Raw genomic sequence first — 20174 nt, forward strand, 5'->3', positions numbered from 1 at the left:
CTGAAGATATCCTTCTATAATCAGATCCAACTTCACAACAGTCATTGCTCCTTGCCCAAAAAAAAACTTACCTGAGGTGGCTGGGCACAGGCAAGGTTTGAGGGAGTAAAGACACACACACACAGAAGCAGAATCTTTACTGAATGGATTTATTGGTTTTTGCACTAAAGTTTCTCACAGTTATTTAACAAGGGAGACATCCGATTTCTCTGACTCTTTCTGTCCACTTCGACTTGTTAAATAGTCACTGCGTATGTACGTGCGTGTGTGTCTTCACAAAGTATAAAATAGGAAGGAGAAGGTATTGCTTTAGTTTCCACGATGTCTTGTCGCCTGGCTAGTCTCCTCCCTGCTTAGAAATGCACAGGCTTTTTACATATTTCGATTTTGCTCTTTCGTACTGTTTATTGTCATTTGTTCGTGCTGTGGTGAAATCCCAGCCTTTTCTTTAGAGGTACAATGCAACAGAATTATTAAAAATCTATACACGGGGGAAAAGAGAAAAAGGGAGGTGGTGGGGTTGGGGGGTACAAAGAAAAGGGAGAAGGAGGGGGGTGGGACTGGAGGAAGGCGGAGGCAGGAAGGAAAATAGAAACCCAAATCCTAAAGAAATGGACAAGATTACAATCATCATGCGTGTTTAAAAAAAAAAAAAAGACTGCCCACCGAGATCTGCCCTATTTCCCTCCCCTGGATCCCCCCCCCCCCCCACCCCTACAACAAACCCTCTCAACTATCAACATCCTTTATTGTTCCACATGCACACAGCAATACAAGATAAGGTTTAAGAACAGGAGCCGAAGAACGAAAACCAAACCCTTCCCCCCCCCATCACTTTTGGTAGCTGAAAGGCCGGTATTTCAAATTGGTTAAACTATTTATATACAAGAAATCTAGTCTGAAGAAAGAAGGCGAGGGAGGGGCTTCATCCATGTTTAAAACCTGCAGAACACTCAAAACCTGCCTGAAGGGAGGGGCAGGGGCACAGGGGGCGGCAGCTTTCTAAACCTCCTTTTTTTTTTTCCAGCAAAGCAGGAGTTTCTCTTGCAGTTTGTTTATACATAGATTACTTCGCTTTCCCTTGCCTTCTTTGCAAGGGAAAGTTTCCTTGAAGTAACTGCAAATCCCAGTGAAAGCCGTGGCCTCTGGCAGGTTGGGGCAGTCGGGGCCTTGAAGGACTCAATTTGGTGCCTGTTTTCTCCCCCCCCATACCCCAAAATTTCCTATCTCCAAATCTGGAAATACTGTATGTTTAGGTTCATTGATGATTTTAAATATCAAGCTTTCTTTTCTTTAAGGAAAATTAGATATTTGAAGGCGATTATTTTTGCATATTTTTGGGAAAACCTTTAAAAAAAATAAAAAGTTTAATAAGAGAAACCTTCAAAAAACTGAAGGTAAAGCAAAGCCCTGAGTAGGTGCAAGAGCTGCAGTCTCCAATTTCTGTTTTTTTGTGACCCCCCCCCCTCTCCTATCCCCAATTTTCCAAGGTTTCCCCAATGCTCAAAATTCATCTACATCAGTGCTGAACAATGGGATAGATATTAAGAGCTCTTTAGTCTCCTGCTTACCAGCTTTCATACAAAAAAAACCGTGCCCTGCGAATACAGAGCACGGGGGGCTTTCTAGACAGGTTTGCAATGCACATCACATACATTATGTGTGTGTGTGAAAATTAATCTGACTCATCCAGTTACCAATCATGCTAGGCCACTGCCCTTTGCTGCCAGTTGGTCTTATGCAACAGTTTTCACTGTAAAATGAGACCTTTATAAATGGTTAATGAAAGGAGAACAAAGGCTTCCCCTTCCCCTCCCTAAAATTAATACATGTATCAGTGCTATTCTTGTACAGTAATAAAACAGAACGTAAAATATAACAGCTCCATCTTCTTCAAATATATATATATATGTATATTTATAAATAAATAACCAAGACCTAACAATAACTTAGACACATAAAAACATTCCACCTGCCCAACACCTCCGACCTACCCCAAAAGTTTATAAAAATATCTTGCAGTTAACATTTCTACAGTTTACAGTAGCTTTGTGATTAAATTTTCCCCATATTTTGTCCCTCCCCTCCCTCACCCCACCTCCAGAATCATTCACCTCTTACTTCTCAGTTGGACAAAGTGCCAGTGTGTGGAAAAGACCTAAAATAAAACCAAAAAGCAATAAATAACTTTAAAATAAAATAAATAAATTATAAATAAATAATACTGGTGTCTGGTTGCCCCACTGGAAATGTCACTAATCTGCATCAAAGATAGGGTGGTGACTGTGGCAGTGGAAAAGAGCACTCCCAATCCCCAGGTTGGTAGAAGGTCCCACATGGAAACAGGAAAAGTCCCTTTGCGAGAGGAAGGTCCCATGCAGGATAAAACCCTGCTGGTAGAAGATCCCAAGTAGGAGGGGATGCACCCAGCTGGTAGGTGGTCACATGCAGGCAGAGAAGTCCCTCAGCCGATGGCAGGTCCCACACTGCACAGAAGTTTCCAGGGTGCCGGAATGTTCCACACTTGGAGGTAGGGAGGTCCTCTTATTGGTGGAAGATTTCACACAGGAGGGCCATAAGAGCAGCAGCAGTGCAGCGGCAGTGGTGGTGGTGGTGGTATCAACGAAAAGGAAACTGTAGCTTGTGTCTATAAACTCAGCTCTCCCACCACAGACTGGCCCATTTTGCCCAAGCTTTTTCTTTCTTTCTTTTTTTTTTTCTTTTGTTTTTTTAAAAACCATTACAAGTTTCCCCCTCCCACTTCCAACAGTTGATTATCAAAATAAAACTATTTAAAATCCCATTTCAGTCGGTGTCTCCAGAAGTGAGGGACCTTGTGTGCTTCCATTATTTTTTTCATTCTGAGAGGAGTGGAGATTTGTTTTGGAACATTAAGTTTAATTTTGCTGTTGAGGAAATTAAGAAAGAAAAAAAATTATATGGATGTTGTAGCTCAAGGTCACTACTGTGATTTCAGTCTACTTCCAGCTTCAGTCTCAATTCTACGTGTCTAAAAGATGCTGCTGAATTCAGTTAGGGGTAGGATGACCATCCCGGAGATGAATCTTGTTCCTGGAGGCCCCCCAACAAAATGTATTGGCAGACGAATCCTTTCGTCCCACAAGCTACTTAAATCTATTGGGAAAGGAATCCTTTATCCTGCGACACTGATCCTCTCATCCCTGGAGATGAACCTTCTAGTTCCTGAAGACAATTTATTTGCCTGGGAGGTGTAAACCTGGAGATGATCCCCTGCATTTGAAGGGGAAATCCTTTGGTCCCCCAGGTGAAGGTGCAAGTTCTGCAGATTCCAGAGCAAAGAGGGAAGGTTGGCACCCCCGGGAGAGGGAAGACAAGGGCCGGCTGGGGGGGACAGAGCACCTCGGTGACCTTCTGTCAGGAAATGTCCGCAGCAGAGCCCGAGAGGCTGAAGGCTGTGGGCTGGCATGTTAACTTTTCTGGATAATTCCTGGCAGCAGAGCGGAAAACACGGGATGATATCAGGGAAGAGAAGAGAAGTAACAAACAGAACAAAAAAACACAAACCAAAAAAAAAAATGCAGAAAAATACAAACACAACCAAAACAGAACAGAAAAAAAGTTGAAAACCCACAAAAATAATAGAAACTTAGAACAACCCTGAATTCTTATGATCCAGGTTTGCATCTGTGCTACCGTGTTCTCTTTTTGTTTTGGAGATATATATTATGTATAATATATAAATATATATATATATATACACAGAATATATACAATCATTCCTTCATATAAAAGGTGTGACTAGACAGCTTGGAACTGTTGCAAGATATATACAATCCTCCTAGTGTACAGGCTAACTCACTTCCTTTCATTAATATTATTTCTCTCTTTCTTTAAGATATATGGTTTCTAGGGTTGCTCTTGTGTCCCGAGGGATGCCAGTATCTTTGCTTTGTCCTTGCCGGTCGGGTACTTAGTGTCTCCTCTAGTGCCATAGTCACTAGTATCAGAATCTCTCCGCTTGCTGTTTGGGTGTGGCTTGGTGGGCGTGGCTGGGGCGTGGCTCACCTGTCCATTCTTCTCGTCTGAAAAAAGTTGTTTAATTACGTCAAAGAAGTTACTCAATGGGCTGCCTGGGTACACAGAAACAGAAAAGAGAAGGAAGGAAGGGAAAGAGAAAAAAAGGAAAAATGAAAGAGAGAGAGAACAAACAAACCAATGAACAATGGGGTTTAACGAGGAGAAAACGTGATGTGTGATCCAGGTGAGGGAAGGGTGGAAGGGCAAGGTGGGGGTGGCAGAGGGAGTGGGTGCATGTGCATTATGGAGAAAGCGGGAGAAGAATATGAAAGTAAAAAATGTTTAAAAGAAAAATAAAATGTGCCCCTAACCAACTACAATGACTATAGCTGGGATAACCTAATAATGGTCTCAAACAGTTGGCAAAATTACTAACATCCAAAGAGTTTGTAGTGCTACATACCCTAACTGGGTGGGTAAATGAAGTTATTTTTGTTTGTGGTTCCAGGACAAGCTTCTAGATGTTGCACACCTGGTGGTCCTTTCACTCCATCAGGCAGCTGCAATGGGTCAAGCAGGATCTGCTGGTGCTTGGATGAGTGCCAGTGAGGGAATTTAAAATCTATTGGTGTGCCTCTAGCATCAAACCACCGAGAAAGTACCAATTTAAAAGTTATTTTCTGCATGTGAAGTTGTGTGTTTCTAACATATCAGTGAGCAATGTCTTTGGGGGCAGGTGGGACTGCAATGCCTCTTTAAAATAGAGTAACCTGCACGGTGCAGCGGTAGCAACCCGAAGCAGTGCTGGTGTGATTGTATAGAGGTGCTAGCATGGGGATTGGTTTTGTGTGAGAGAGAGCTGAAGCTGGTGGGGCCTGAAATGGCCTACTGGCTAAGGAGGTGGAAGCCATTTTGGCAGGTTTTGGGCATGCTAAGGACAGTGATGGAAGGGGGTCAGGAGGTGCATAGGGAGCAGGGGGGGGCGGTAGCTGGTGCTGGGCTGCATAAGGGATTTTGTGTATACATAAAGGGGTAGATTTTCAAAAGTACGCGCGGGCGAACATGTGAGTGCGATACTCGGCGTGCACACATACGCCCGATTTTATAACATGCATGTTATAAAATCAGGGGTCGGAACACGCAAGAGGGTGCACACTGGTGCACCTTGCGTGTGCCAACGCCCGGGTGCTTCCCCCATTCCCTTTCCCCTAACCTTCCCACCCCTTCCCCTAACCTTTCCCCCCCCCCCCAGCCCTACTCTAAAACCCCCCAAATTCTTATTATACCATTTGTGCCTGCCTGGAGGCAGGCACAGGTTGCGTGCGCCGGCGGCCTGCCAGCACGCGATCTTCCGACACAGCGGCAAATGGCCGCTGTGCCGGAGGCCTCTGGCCCTGCCCCCGGACTGCTCCTTTAGTAAAGCCCCGGAACTTAGACACATCCCGGGACTTTATGCGTGTCACCGGGCCTTTATAAAATAGGCCTGGCGCGTGTAAGCCGATTTATGCGTGTAGAGCTTTTAAAATCCGGCCCAAAGTGAGCAAAGCTCTGTTGGGCAGACTGAATGGACCATTTTGGTCTTTGTTTGGTTATTTACTATGTTAAAAGACTGCTTATCTTTGGGGGCATTAGAATCATCAGATGGTGTCACGGGTGCACTACAGGCCCACAAATCCAAGAAGCCTTTTATCTCTTACAAGCAACAAGAAAGAGTAATGGAGCCTCATACTCTTCACCCTCCACTGATGGCACAGGACCCTCACAGAATCTGTCACAACAATTTCATGTGTACGACTGCCTGGGGGTGTAGCTGTCCAAATGGTAAGCTAGATTTCTATCTGCAGTCTTTTGCAGCAGATATCCTTCTTGGTTAAATGCACCTTTTAATTTTAAAAATCTTGCTGAAGTTCTTGATCACAGATCTGTAATTATAACTAAAGCTATGATTCCAAAAAGATGACATTAGCAGGTATAACTTTTCATTTTCAGCTTCATTCAACCAAGGCTGAAAGCACTACAGCAGCAGTGCAATCCATCCATCTAGCAGCACAATTACTTATCAGACCAAACTTGGGGGTGGAGCATGGGCCTGGCACCTGCCAACTAAAAATGACCTGGATCCAATAAGGGTAAGGTCATTTTCAATAGAGTCAAAATTGAAAAGCACTAGAAAATTCCTGCACAAACAACGGTTTCCCCTTGTTTTTAGACAATCTTTACAGCAAGTACTGTAGGAACACCTTATGCACCTTACGACGTGTCTGTGTAATTTTTCAACTGTGCATGCACAGAAAATTACACATGTAAGTAATGTCACAGACCACAGCAGGAGGAGCTGGAGGCATGAACAGCATGCGTGAAGGATTCCCCAGGCCCGCCAGCAGATGACCAATGCTGCTCAACACCTTCCCATATGGTTGGAGGAGGCAGAAGAAAGCCATTGCCTGGAGTACCTCATAGCTCACTGTGGCCACAGAGGTCAAATGCAGCCAATGTCTAGCATGTTGGCCACATCTTTGATCCTTATTTGACTGGGGTTGCAAACAGCATTGCTGCAGGAGGTGGCAGGAAAGGAGATGGAACAGGAGAGAAAATAGGAGAAGGTATAGAGAAAAGAATGAGTGGGAAGTGGTGGGGGGAGGTGGAGACAGGAGTGAGGGAGGAGGGAAGCGGCAGGAGTTGGAGAGAGTCAGAAGCGAGGGGAGGTAAGGAGAAAGGAGTATGAGTAGAAGAACAGGAGAGATGAATAGGGGATGAATGGAAAAAGGCACATTAGGGAGAGAGTGAGAGGAGGGGAGACTGGGGAGGGAGGAGAGTGAATGGGTAAGTTAAGGGAGGGGAGGTAGGGAAAGGAAAGACTGAGGGAAGGGGAAAATTGGGAAGTATGAGGGGTCAAAAGAAGACTAAGGGGGTGAGTGGGAAAAAGTGAAGAGGGAAGGGGAGAGAAGATCAGTGGGGAAGGGGAGAAGTATCAGGAAAATGAGAGGGAGGTCTACATTGAGATGGAGTGGGGACTGGAAAAGGGATGCCCAGCTGTATAGGGCTGCGGTGGGTTGCCAGGAAGAAATGCACTCATGTACTCCAACTATCCACCCCCTCAAAAAAATGATTGGTGGGAGGGCAGGGGAAATGCACATTGTCCCCACTGCAGAAGTGCTAGAGGCAATGGTGCTCTTTGGAAACACCACAATCTCCATGGAATCTTCCTTTCTAATTTGATTCTTTAAAGTTATTTGCCTCACAGTACTGTTTTGTATGCCAAGTATTCTGATAGCCTTATTGGTCCTGTAGAATGCTGGATTCTTTGTGGCTACTGTGGTCCCTTTTATTGGACCAACAGAAGAATTCTCTGCAAATGCCATATGTGAGCTTTCGAGACCACACAGGAGCCTTCAAGTATGGAGAAGCAAAAGTAGTCAGTCTGTTGGTGGACTAAAAGGGATCACATCATGCAGAAAATCAAAGTATGCATCTCAAATCAGGAGCATTGCCAGATGGGGGAATGGGAGGCAAAGTTAATATGAGTTAGAACTATGGCCAACCCCCCCTCCATCCTGCCCCCATCTCTTTTCCCATTCTATATGGGTCTTCAAGACAGTGGCTACAAAAGCTTTTTAAATTTCTGGCAACACAAGCTTTTGATACGGTCCCACATGGTAGGCTCATGAATAAAATGAGAAGCTTGGCACTCAATACCAAGGTGGTGGCGTGGAATACAAACTGGTTTGACTGATAGGAAACAGCATGTAATGATAAATGGAACATACTCTGAAGAGAGAACTGTGTTAAGTAGCGTGCCGCAGAGATCGGTTTTGGGACCATGTCTATTCAATATCTTTGTGAGTGACATTATGGAAAGGATGGAAGGTAAGGTTTGACTATTTGTGGATGATACTAGGATCTGCAACAGAGAGGACATGCCTGAAGGAGTAGAGAGAATGAAAAGTGATTTAAGAAAGCTTGAATAGTGGTTGAAGACTTGGCAGCTGGGATTCAATGCAGAGTCATACATCTAGGGTATGGTAATCCAATAGAGCTGTATATGATGGGGTGTGAAAGACTAATGTGCCCGGACTGGGAGAGGGACCTTGGGGGTGATAGTGTCTGGGATCTGAAGGTGACAAAGCAATGTGACAAGGTGATAGCTAAAGCCAGAAGAATGCTGGGCTGCATAGAGAGAGGAATAACCAGTAAGAGAAAGGAGGTGATAATCCTCTTGTACAGGTCCTTGGTGAGGCCTCACCTGGAGTATTGTGTTCAGTTTTGGAGACCATATCTCAAAAGGAACAGAGACAGAATGGAGGTGGGGGTGGGGTTCTCCATCAAATGACTTATGAGAAGAGGTTGAAGGACCTAAATATGCATATCCTGGAAGAGAGGTGGTGCAGGGGAGATATGATGCAGACCTTCAGAAACCTGAAAGGTTTTATTGATGCATGTTCCTCAAACCTTTTCCATAGGAAAGCAAACAGCAGAACTAGGGGTCACAATAATAAACTTCAGGAACACAATTCAAAACCAATGTCAGGAAATATTTCTTCATGGAGAGAGTGGTGGATGCCTGGAATGCCCTTCCGGAAGAGGTGGTGAAAATGAAAACAGTAAACAAATTCAAAAAAGCATGGGATAAACACTGTGGATCCCTAACGGCTAGAGTTGGAAATTAAGAAAGGGTTCACGGAGGGTAATGAGCAAGAAGTGGCAGCTATTACCCCTAACAGAAGGCATGGGGGTTATTACCCTTAACCAATTATATCTAATTTTGATGCAACTGCAACTTCAAGTTCTGCTTCAACAGCATGGGGAGGCAGGGAGAAACTGGATTCAGAGGACAGACAACAGTGGTCCTGACTTTTATGGTCCAGGGGACTGATATGCAGACATTAGGGAAAAAGTGCAGGACTGCTTCTACAGCCAAGCAAAGCATGTTCAACCAGCTTTGTATGAATTATCAGGAAGGCTGCTCACCCTGTAAAAATGTTGTTAGCAGTAATTTTGTTATGGATTTGATGGTTGCTTGGTTTTGATTTTTATTACTACCCTTAACATAAGGCTTGGGGGTAACCTGCATGGAGCAGCAGTTACTACCATAAGAAGCTTGCTGGGCAGAGTTCCCCCTGTTTTCTTTGGAATCAGGAAGTAATTGGAATAGAATCCATGTCTTCTTTGCCCTGGTGGGATGGACTTGAACACTCTGGCCCTTAAGAGGGATGAGAGCTCTGTGAACAGCACATCCTGATGCACTAGTTGACCCCAAGATAAATTTGGAAGTTGATTTGGTGGGCCACTCAATAGGTTTAAATTTGTATTCTCTCTGGACAATGCTGAGGACCCATGCAACCGGGGTTACACTGGGCCACTGATTCATGTAGAACCTGACTGGCAAGTGGCATGGGTACTGGAACCTTGGCTATGGTTATAGGGAGATACCCCATGTTTTACCACTGAAAGCACCTAATATGAATCATAATAGCCAAGAAGTATGCAGACAAATATACTGACAGGCCAAAAACACTGTCACAGCTAAAGAAAAGAAACTGGCCAGATGAGAACTGTAAACCAACACTGAAGGATATTTATCAAGATCTGCCTGTTTAAAACAGCTTTTGTAAATAAAACCAGGGCAGAGGGACAATGCAGACACTTAAACTTATAAGTAGGATTCATGGACCGGCCAAGGGAACTCCAAAGGTCAGAAGGACCCCCAACCTTGGATGAAGGGGGGGGCACTCAAACAGAAACAACGCTGACTCTGGCATACAGCTTAGCAGATGTGGCAACCCCCCCTGAAGAAATGGGGAGGGGGGAAAAGACCTGCATTGCAACGAAGACCCTCTACCCACCACATGATTATGCATGATCTTATGCATATTTATCAGCTGGAAAGTATAAGACGGGGCAAATAAGAAGAAAGGCAGAGAGCGAACCTGAAGCAGCCCAGCACCCCCTGCTATCTAGGAGGGAGAAGACTAGGTGTGGCCAGGAGACCGAGAGAGGAGTCACCCTGCCTGGGGTCAGTGACACGCAGTCTGAGGCAGTGAGGAGTGGAGAGCAGCCCGGTAGCTCTGCCAGTACCAGGTCCAGAAGCAAGTCTCTTTCCCGCCCCACCCGCCAGCTCTGCCAGTACCAGACCCAGAAGCTAGTCTTCTCCTCTGCCCACATTCTCCAGATCTCCAGCCAGAGCTGTTACAGAAGTTACAGAAGCTGGGACCAGGGGTAAGTAAGTTAGCCATAAGTATTAATATATTAAGCAGGCTAAAGTTTATGACATGTTTGAAATCACCCATGGTACAGCACTTTCTTTAGGTTAAATTGGTGCTTAGTGGCCAGGATGTTAGAGACAGGAATTGTTATCTTCTATATGCTAAATTTTGCCAAATCTGATAAATAAAAGTCTAATTCTGAGGAGCACATTGTCTTTTTCCTGAACTTAGGATCATGAAGTGAAGTGGGAGGGGGACTGCAAGTGTCCTGTAGTAGACGGGTCCCTACACCCTAAACTTGCTTATATGGACTCCATTATCCAGTCAAAATCCTGTCCCAGGTGTTAGCTAGAACTTAGTCCCATCCTCAGCAGGCCCCTTGTAACCACCCTTGGCAACAGAGGATGCCTGAGTGGGCAGAGGATAGTGCCTCCTCGGATAGAAGAAGTACCTCCTATGCCCCAACCTTGGATACCTCCTGGAGGCAAAGGGCAGGTCTGCAGTGTTGCACAAGCATCCTTAACTTGATCTCCAAAGAGATTCTCTCCAGTACATGTCACATCAGCAAGCTTTTTCTGCACTTTTTAACAGGGGATCAGAGGCATGCAGCCAAGCAAGTCTATGTGCCCTTATCCCAACAGCAGAGACTCTTGATGCAGCCTCAAAAACATAAGTCAAATGCATTCCAGACCTTGGTCACCAGTAGCTGGAGGATGTCTTGCTGCATCTAAGGAAGCTGCTTGGCCACCTCCTGCACCTGCTTTAATATGTCCTACTTATCCTGGCCATGAAGAGCCGATAGACTACTATGTAGGCAACGAGCATGGCATCCTGAAAGTCTTTCTGTCAAGAGTATCAATGCCCTAAGTATTCTTCCCTGGGGGCACAGAGGAGTGGGTTCTAAAGTGCTTGGGCCTTCTTGGGAGTAGATTTAACCACCACAGACTGGTGTGGTAGCTGATGCTTGTGGAATCCAGGAGCCTGCTTGATGAGATAAACTGCATCTGCCTTCTTGTTCACAGAAGCCATTGAGAGGGCATTCTCTCACATCCTCAACAACACTTCCTGGAGGATTTCATGGACTGGGACTGCCACAATCTACTTATGAGGTTTCACATTCTGAAGGATATCCAGCATCTTGTCTGCAACGTAAATGGGATGGCTTCCGCCATCAACTGTACAAAATCTGCGAAGGTGAGGTCTTCAGGTAGAGATTTCCTTTTGTCTGGAGGAGGAAAAGGATCAGAAGGGATGTCCTCTGATGAGCCATCTTCTGAACTAACATCTGAGCCTATGCACCCTCAGGTGTAAGAGGATTCCGACCACAGCAGCTTGCAGGGGAAGGATCTCTGGGCATTTTAACCCTGGTGAAACTGGCAGATGGGCCCAGGACCCTGCCTTGAAGGGCTTCCTCTCACAGGAAGCCAAGGATAACCACTGGTTCAACCACCCGTTTGGATCATGGTGTTGGATCGAGCATAGACATGTGCTTGCAATGAGTCAAGCAGTGGCTTGGGAGACAGCAGTGCCTCTCTTGGTGCCACTGATGCAGTACTGCAGAGGTTCTGTGGCGCCTTTTCTATCACTTACTGAATGTGTCTCTCCAACTCTTCCTCAAAGATGCAGATGCCAATTTAGCCTGGGAGGCAGGAGTGGTGCCAACATTCTCTTTGGAACAGAGATGAGGATCAAAGGCAGACACCAGGACCAGTGGGCACCATAGCAAGTCCCCAGATTCTTCGAGGATGAGCTCTCCTCATTGCAGGGTTAGTTCAGGAGGGAGGTGGGGTGGTGGTGGTGGTGGCAGTGGTGGTTTCTCAGCAGCCACTGGACCATCCCCATGCTCGGCACCCTGTATCAACTGGATTGATGCTTCTTTGGCTTTTCTTGATCTGAGGTTGAAGAGGTTGAAGCAGAGGATTTTTTTTTTTTTTACTGGAAAAAGCTGGATGATGGCCTGTCTCTGGGTTCCCTACCAGCCATTGACACCAATAGAGTCAATGCCCCCTCTCCCCAATGCAGATGACTTTACTTATATCAGTGTGGCTCCTTGGTCCATCAATGTTGATGCCTCCAATGTCGATAGATTGGTCTTCTGGTGCCTGAAGAGACGTTACATCAATTCCAAGCGGGACCTGTGTCCTTTTGGGGTAATTTCTGTGCTTCTGTGGCAACTCCAGACATCATACAATGCCCCCAAAGCACATGACATCATGGGGATCTATGAAAGACATACTCCTCTCACTGTTGGAAACCTGATGACATGGTGTTACAAAAGAAAAGGAACTTGATGATGGCAGTCACCAATGGCCAGAAAGCACCAACAGCACCACCTCCTAGCAGGAAGCAACTGTGAATGAGAAATGCTGAAAAACCTAGGGTCACTATTTAGGAAAACATGGGGACCCCACATTAAATGGTGAAAATGAAAACAAGAAAAATTGCAAAAAAAGCAAAGAATCTGTGAAGAGAAAAAAGACAAGAGACTCCTACTATGACCACCAATGCTCCACGGAAAAAGAAAGACAGAAGGGACTCCGCATGGATGCATGGTATAATGCATGCAATGGGCATGCTCAATGAGGCTACGTCAAAGATCTAGAAACTTTGACGTAAGTTTTCCATGCTGGGCTCCCATTGGATGATGTCACCCATTTGTGAGGATTGCCATCCTGCTTGTCCTTGGAGAAACAGGTATTAGCTTTCCCAAGTCTACCTGGCTAACGCTTATCCCTGGGAAAGACATAGGTAAACTATTGTGGATCTGCTGGGTAATTGTGACCTGGACTGGCCTCTGTCAGACACACTATGCTGGGCTTGATGGACCTTGGTCTGACCCAGCTTGGCATTTATGTTTTCTATTGAAGAGAAGGGGAGGGGGGAAACATCATGGAGAGTATGTGAGGCGAGAAGATCATACCAAGTTCATGGTGAGGGGAATCCATGAAAGAAACACATAAGCATGTATGGGGAGGAGATGCGAGAGAGGAAAGCATGTGTTTGGGGAGATGAGAATGAGATGGGAACTTCAGCGGGTGAAAGAATGCAATTGGTGAGGGTTTTTTTGTTTAATTTAGATGAACTATTTTTTTAATTCTAGAAAAATGTTATGGGAGCCTGCATAGGCAGATGTGCCATGGGTCTTGCACCCTGTCACTCTCCCCCCCGCCAGGTCAGGCATGGATATTAGACTATAGTCATGCATGACTCTGCCTGTGAACATGCATTTGCTCTAAGCTCACTGCTTCTCTCGTTCAAGTTGGCAGGAAATGGGGGAGCAAACCCACCTTTACTTGCAAAAACTAATCCCAGCAGGCAATCTGACTCTGGGATTAGTTATTCAGGAACATCAAATACTTGATTTAATGCACGTGAAGCAGTCATGGTGTCAACTTCAGCATTAAGTGTGAACACAAAAGAACGAATCCACATTTCATTCCTATAATCTCCACTCCAAGACAGTACTTCATACAAAGACAAGCACGTGTGTAGAGGTGTAGGTCACATATTGTTTGGGAACAAAGCACCAACCTGAAAGAAAACATTTGGTTCTTTCTATATTAAAGTGCACATAGTATATTTGCCACAGGGAAACATGCCATTTTGTGTAGATTGTTGCCAAATATGCGAAGTTTCTGACCATGCTACGGTTGACCATCGTCAAGTACTTTCCATTGGAAATCTCTGGCAATGCTGAGGTTGTCACATTTCTCCGATTTGTCAAAAACGAATCTACATGAAATGGTATGTTCCCAACAACGTGACCGTACTTCTACACACGTGGTATACTCGCTTGCCTGTCCTTGTATGAAGTACTACGCTGGAAAAACAAAATGTACGATTTGCACCAGGGTCACTGAACCAAAGAGTTGCTTGAATACTGGGAAACATGAAGCATCTCTTTCTTGTTGAACATTTTACTAAGTGTAATCATAAATTTAATAGTACCCAATGGACAACACGAGCATTTTCAGCTTCATCACCACGGCGCAGACAGGTTGCAAATTTTGGCACAATGTGAACAGCAGTGAATTTACCATCTGTAAATTCTCTCGCTAAGCGTATTCCCTTATCTTTGCTATACAAGCTCTCCTGTTGACTTCTCTAATTTTTGCCTTTTTATGTCCTCCCCCTATAAGTCAATCCTTTTTGCTAAAGACCTGCAAATGCTCGGCCTTGAATGCAGCAATTAAAAGATCTATGGATTCTATCAGACTTGTCTTGGATTGGGGTTAAGTGACAAAGTAGAATGGAAAGAGGTACTGAACAGCAAGGAAATAGTGGTGGGTGGGATTGGGATTTATGTTATTCATTTATCTTTAGCAGTCTGACCCAGGGCATGTGTCTGCACATGTGAGGCATACAGGTCACTTGATCAGCATGCAGTCACTTCAAGGATGTAAACCGTTGTGATCAGATTCTGGAACCATGGCATATAAAATGCCTAAATAAATAAATAAATATTGTCTTCCCGCTCTCTACCCCTCAATTTATTTTTTTTTTGATAGGAAAAAAAATGTATTTAATCATTCTGACACAAACAGCATAGAAAATGTGGGAACAAATGACAATATGCATGGTAAGAGGTAAGAAGGAGAAAGACCTCAACAAAATAAGGGCCATTTGAACCCTGCGGAAGGCAAAAAATAGTGTACGAAGTGGGGTTTCTGCATAAAATATGCATACAAAAGTACAGTGACAAAGTGTGGAGATCTGGTACCTGCCCTTAAAGGACATCTGAGAAGTGCCACAGAACCTTCATGCGTGGTCTTTGCACTTTCTACCTAAGCACTTCTCCCCTCCCAGCTGACGTCCTGGCACTGCAGCAGCTTCCCAAGGGTGAGAAAGCAGAGCAAAGCCCTTGGCAAAGGACACCTAAATCTGCTGAGTTAACCAGAAGGGGTCACAGCCTTTAAAGTACCTGGGGCCTTCCTTCAGGTGCTGCAAGTGCTGCCTTGGCAATGCTTCTAACCCATCTCAATTCAGTGCAAGTCAGATAAACCATGCCACGTGACTGACTCAATGTCCACCAAACAGGCCAAATGAAAGAATGAGCATGTTGAGTAAATTATGGCAGATGCAAAGCTGATTTTTAATGGCCGGTAAAAGCAAATTAAAAATGACTAACTCAGATTCGGGCTGCAAATGTAATAAAGGGGAAAGCTGCAATGCACCGATGCTGCATAGAGACAATACCTCTAATAGGCAGGCTACACTGTGGGTATAATGTGTTTCAATATGGCCAGCTGCATTCTGGATCAGAAAGAATTGATAGTGCTAGTAATTTTTTTTTTGCTCTAACTCAGTGCATTCTGGTATTTGTAGCTGTAGACTAGGGGTACCTGAGTACATTGGGGTGGAGTGTTAAAGACCTATCCTAACCACCACCACTAGGTCTCCAACTCAACAGTGCCCTATAACCTGGAGTTACCTAACTCAGGGACAGCCTGGGGTGTTATACGTGAGGTAGTGATAGGAACAGCAGGAAGTGGCAGGAAAGAAAGAGGGTGAATATATTTTTTTCTGGAGGGGACGAAGTGAGTGGGGGAGGGGAAGGGGTATGTGGGAGAGAAGGCAGGTTCTTACCACATTTTGAGAGTCTGCCGGTCATGAATTCCACACAGTTAGTGGTGTCTGGATCACAGCACGAAAAGAGGAGTGAGGAAGGGAGGAAGGGAGGCAGGGAGGGAAGAACATAAAGAAAGGATCCCATACAGTAAACATCTCCACAAGAAGAAATTCACAGAGCACTGCACCCCCCCTCCCCCCCCCCCAACAGAAAGAGCACAATCCCTCCCCCGGCTCACAGACTTTTGCTATCCATTGAAAACCTGCAAGAAACGTCCGCACTAGTGTCTCTTCACCCCCACGGGAAACAAGTGGTTGCATTACATCTGTAAATAAAGATTCCCTTTACTCTCCAGCAGGGGGCACTGCAAGTCAAGTTGGAAAAAAAATCTGGCTTTGGGATGTTTAAATTCCAGCCCTTCCCCTGCACATTTGGCACTGTAGAGTGAAGCTGGAATGCAAAACCCAAGCTCACAGGCTGATATCAAGTAATGGATGTGATCAGGTTGCCCAGCCATACCCAAAAGCGTAAACCTTTTTTTTTTCCAGGTGACTTATCAATAAACCTACTTAATATAACCTATAAAGCACAAAACAATTGCACTTAAGCACCCTAGCACTTTCAGTCCCACACAACAACTTAGCACAAGGTCAACTATAAACCAAGGAGGAAGTTGGCCTGTGGGCTATCCTGCTACTTCCCTTGCTTCAAAAATGTTTTATTTTTTTTTAATATTTATATTAAATTATTAGAGCAGTGCAAAGATTCCATCACTTGTTGCTCACTCTGCTCTTGGACCTCCACAATCTAATCCTGGAACAGTTTCACAAACCACTGTCGCTTTCACAACTATCCTTATGGGTGAAGTTTCTCTCATCTCTAACATATGCATAAATGCACACAGGCAACACTTTCTGCTGTGAAGTTTTAGTAGGTTTTTTTTTTGTTTTTTACATTAATAATTCACAACTTTTGTTAATGGCCGATCATGAAGGGACTTGACCTGTACAGCCAGTGAAGAGTGTAATCAGGATGAGCAGCAGGGTGTGTCAAAAAAATGGCGTGCATGGCAGTGAGGGACACCACCAGTGCTCAAGAGTGCTAGCGAGCTCTGCCTTCCAGGACTCCTGGAATGAATACGCTGTGCCATTCAAGTTTCTGGCATTTCCTTATCAAGATTGCCAGTTTCGTTTCTGATGCCCTTGGCTCTATATTTGGCTTGATTTTTTTTTCCCCACATGCTAAGAGAATCAGCAGCACTACTAAAAGCCCCTGCAGACAGGCAAGGATAAGATTTACATGTATGCAGCAGTCACAATTTAAATAAGAATATGGCAAATTTGTGCATTTTGGTTATGGGAATCTGTTTGCTATTCTGGAGCACCAAAGGTAGGCATTTTTGGTGTACAATATATGCAATGCTTAGTTTGGATTTTGGAAAGTCCAGAAAATGATACTCCTGACTTGAGTTCAGCTCTGATCCTCTGTTAATTACAAACTTTCCTTTATCCTCCACTGCAAGTCCTCTTTCCTAGCTCCTTGCACGTGGCTCCTATCAGGGTTGCCCACGTGCATGATGACAATTATTTTCCAAATTTTCTTCAACTTCCTCTCAAATTTCATAGGCCAAGTACTGCAGAGCCTTCCATTGGCAGAGAAATCAAGATTCAGTTCTCTAAACTTGCTTCCTGTCCTTCTCTTTGGTTGGTCACTGCAAGCCTTACTCAGTAAAAGTCTAGTAATAAGGCCTTTCCTCGTGTTATCAGCCCCTCCTAAAAGGCTGCTAGTGCTACTGCAGCACTACTTCCAGTCTTAGATAGTGCTGCCACAGGAGTAATATTTAGCACTTTTGCCCACTCCTAGGTGCTGTGAGTGCTACCTCCACAGCACTTCCAGTCCCAACCCAGGTGTACTTTTAGGCAGTTCTCGCCAATATAGGGGGATTGCAACTCACTGCAGCTAATGCGCAATAAGCCATATTACAGTGCTCTGAGACATGATGTACGGGGTTTGCCAGCCCCCAGGTCTCTCTCAGCAGTGAATATCCGGTACATAAGATGACCTCTAAATCTTAAAAATACCTGGCTCAGGATAGTTGGCTCTGTCCTGAGGACATTTGCTTCAATGCAAGAGGATGGTTATGTTCTGATGACCTTGGCTGAAGATGTGATGACATTTATGTTAATGGCTCACTTTGTGCTGTGCTGAGGTGGTCCAATAAAGTTGGAATTACAGCAGGAAAATGATAGGTTGTTATGGGACATATCCCCTTCATCTCACCTATCTTCTAGCACAGACCTAGCCGGGCAGGCTGAGGAACTGACTCACAAACTAACTATATTGTAATCAAGTGCCTTGCAATCTTCAGCCCCCATCGTTCTATGCTTGGATTTTTACGTATTTTGCAGAATCTTGGTCAATTTATTTGCAAAGTCACATCAACCTCATTGTCCTCATTTTATATGAGGAATCGTTCAAAATTGGATGCTACTGTCAAAACAAACTGCCACAGAGCCAGTGGCATGCAGTCAGGTCCTTCGAGGGATTCAATGAATCCCCTGCCCTCAGGTGACTACATTTTGGAAGCAGCAGCAAGTGCCTTCTCCACTTCCAAAAAATAATCCCCTGTGGCGGCCGCCTCTCTCATTTTAATTGTCGCTGAGGCTGCCCCGGGATGACGTGCTAGCTGGGTTCCCACTCCCTGCCAGCATGGTCCCCGTGGCAGCGCAGAAGGAAGACACACTGGGGGGGGGGGGGGGGGCGCAGTTTCCACTCCCCGCCAGCACTAAGCAGGTCCCCACAATGGTGCAAAATAAAGGCATGTTAGCAGGGCTCCCACTCCCTGCCAGCATGGTCCCTGTGGCAGCGCAGAAGGAAGACACACCGGGGGGGGGGGGGGGGCGGCGCAGTTTCCACTCCCCGCCAGCACTATGGTCTCCGTAGCAGTATGAAACGAAGACATCCTGGTGGGATTCCCCACTCCCCGGCAGCATTAACAAGGTCTCCACGGCGCAGAATGACAATGTGCTAAAGGGGATTTCCACTCCCTGCCAGCACTAAGAAAGCCCTCGTGGCAGAAGAAAAAACCCTTTGAGTCTGCTGGCATTTCCCCTGCTGCAGGAGGCCAAAAAAAGAGTGATAGGTCCAGCATGTGCCTGTGTGTGTAATTTATGAGAGAATGTATGCGAGAGTGCCTTTGTGTGTGAGACAGCGACTGCCAGTGCCTGTGTATTCATGAGAGACTACGTGAAAGAGTGCCTCTATGTGAGAAAGTGACTGCCTGTGTGTGTGCACCTGTGTGCATGGAAGGCTATGTGAGAGAGTGCTACTATGTGTGAAAAAGTGACTGCCTGTGTGTGCCAGTGGTGAGAGGGAGTGCCTGTGTGAGAGTGCCTGTATATGTGTGTGTGTGGGTGTGTTTATGTGAGAGTGTGGTGTGGAATGACATGCTGGTGGAGTTCCCACTCATGCCAGCAAAAGGGAAGATCCCGTGGTGGAGCAGAATGATGACATGCTGGCAGTCCCATTCCCTGCCAGCAATAGGAAGAATGGAAGACGAGGCCCTGCAGGGCCACTGATGGCCAAAGACGATGCCCTGCAGGCCACTGGCATTGCCCCTGCAGTCAGCAGCCAAAGAAAGGATGAGAGGTTCAGAGAATGTGCGTGCATGTGAAAGAGCGTGCCTGTGTGTGAGTGTAGAGTCAGCATGGTTACAGTTTGTGCACCTTCCTCAGGCAGCAGCAACAAGCAGCCTACCTAGACCCTGGGGCCTTGCCTGGAGCCTCCCAATCACAATGTAAGAAAAATATTTTATTTACTTATTGAGTGAAGGGATAGGGGATAAGACAGACCACGTGTAAGCCAGAGAGCCTGTTTGTGTCAGTGAATGTGTCAGAGTCAGCCTGTGAAAGGCAGCATGTGTAAGTGAGACAGTGCCTATGTATCATTGAGTCTGAGTGCGAGGAAGCATGTGTGTGAGCGAGAATGAGAATGTGTGAATCAGTTAACATATAAAGGAGCAAGAGAGAATATGTGAGTCAATGAGCTTGTAAGAGAGCATGTGTGTGAGAGAGAAAACATGTGAATGAGCTTGTAAGGGAGAATGTGTGTGAGGGTGAGAGAGTTAGGGAGCATATGAGTGAGTGTGAGAGAGAGCCTGGGTGAAAGTCAGTGACCCTGTGAAAGGAAGCATAGGTATGAGCAAGAGAGGGGGCTTGGGAGTGAGCATATGTGAGTGTGTGTGTGAGAATGAACATGTGTGTTAGTGTGTGAATATAAGAGAGAGGAGGAGGAGGTTTGTGTGCACCTCCACCCTTGCCTTATCCACAACAATCTAAGGGTAACTGAAATGTAAAGTTTTCAGGTATGAAGAGTGAGGAATGTTTTTATCCTTATTTTAATTA

The 20174-nt window shown here is 45.4% G+C and overlaps 1 protein-coding gene across 5 annotated transcripts in view; it reads right to left on the minus strand.

The window, feature by feature from the left end:
* Nucleotides 1-2106: 2106 nt before the first annotated feature.
* BRSK2 (BR serine/threonine kinase 2) overlaps nt 2107-20174 on the minus strand; it is an 830501-nt gene continuing 812433 nt past the window's right edge. For 3 of the 5 annotated variants that reach the window (XM_029582478.1, XM_029582480.1, XM_029582476.1), the window contains one exon: nt 2107-4064. In XM_029582478.1, coding sequence (XP_029438338.1) covers nt 3889-4064 — 176 coding nt within the window. In that variant the 3' untranslated portion in view covers nt 2107-3888. The remainder of the gene's footprint in view (nt 4065-20174) is intronic. The other 2 variants (XM_029582479.1, XM_029582481.1) reach the window with 2 other exon arrangements.

Source organism: Rhinatrema bivittatum, chromosome 17, assembly GCF_901001135.1.
Source record: "Rhinatrema bivittatum chromosome 17, aRhiBiv1.1, whole genome shotgun sequence".
NCBI lineage: Eukaryota > Metazoa > Chordata > Amphibia > Gymnophiona > Rhinatrematidae > Rhinatrema > Rhinatrema bivittatum.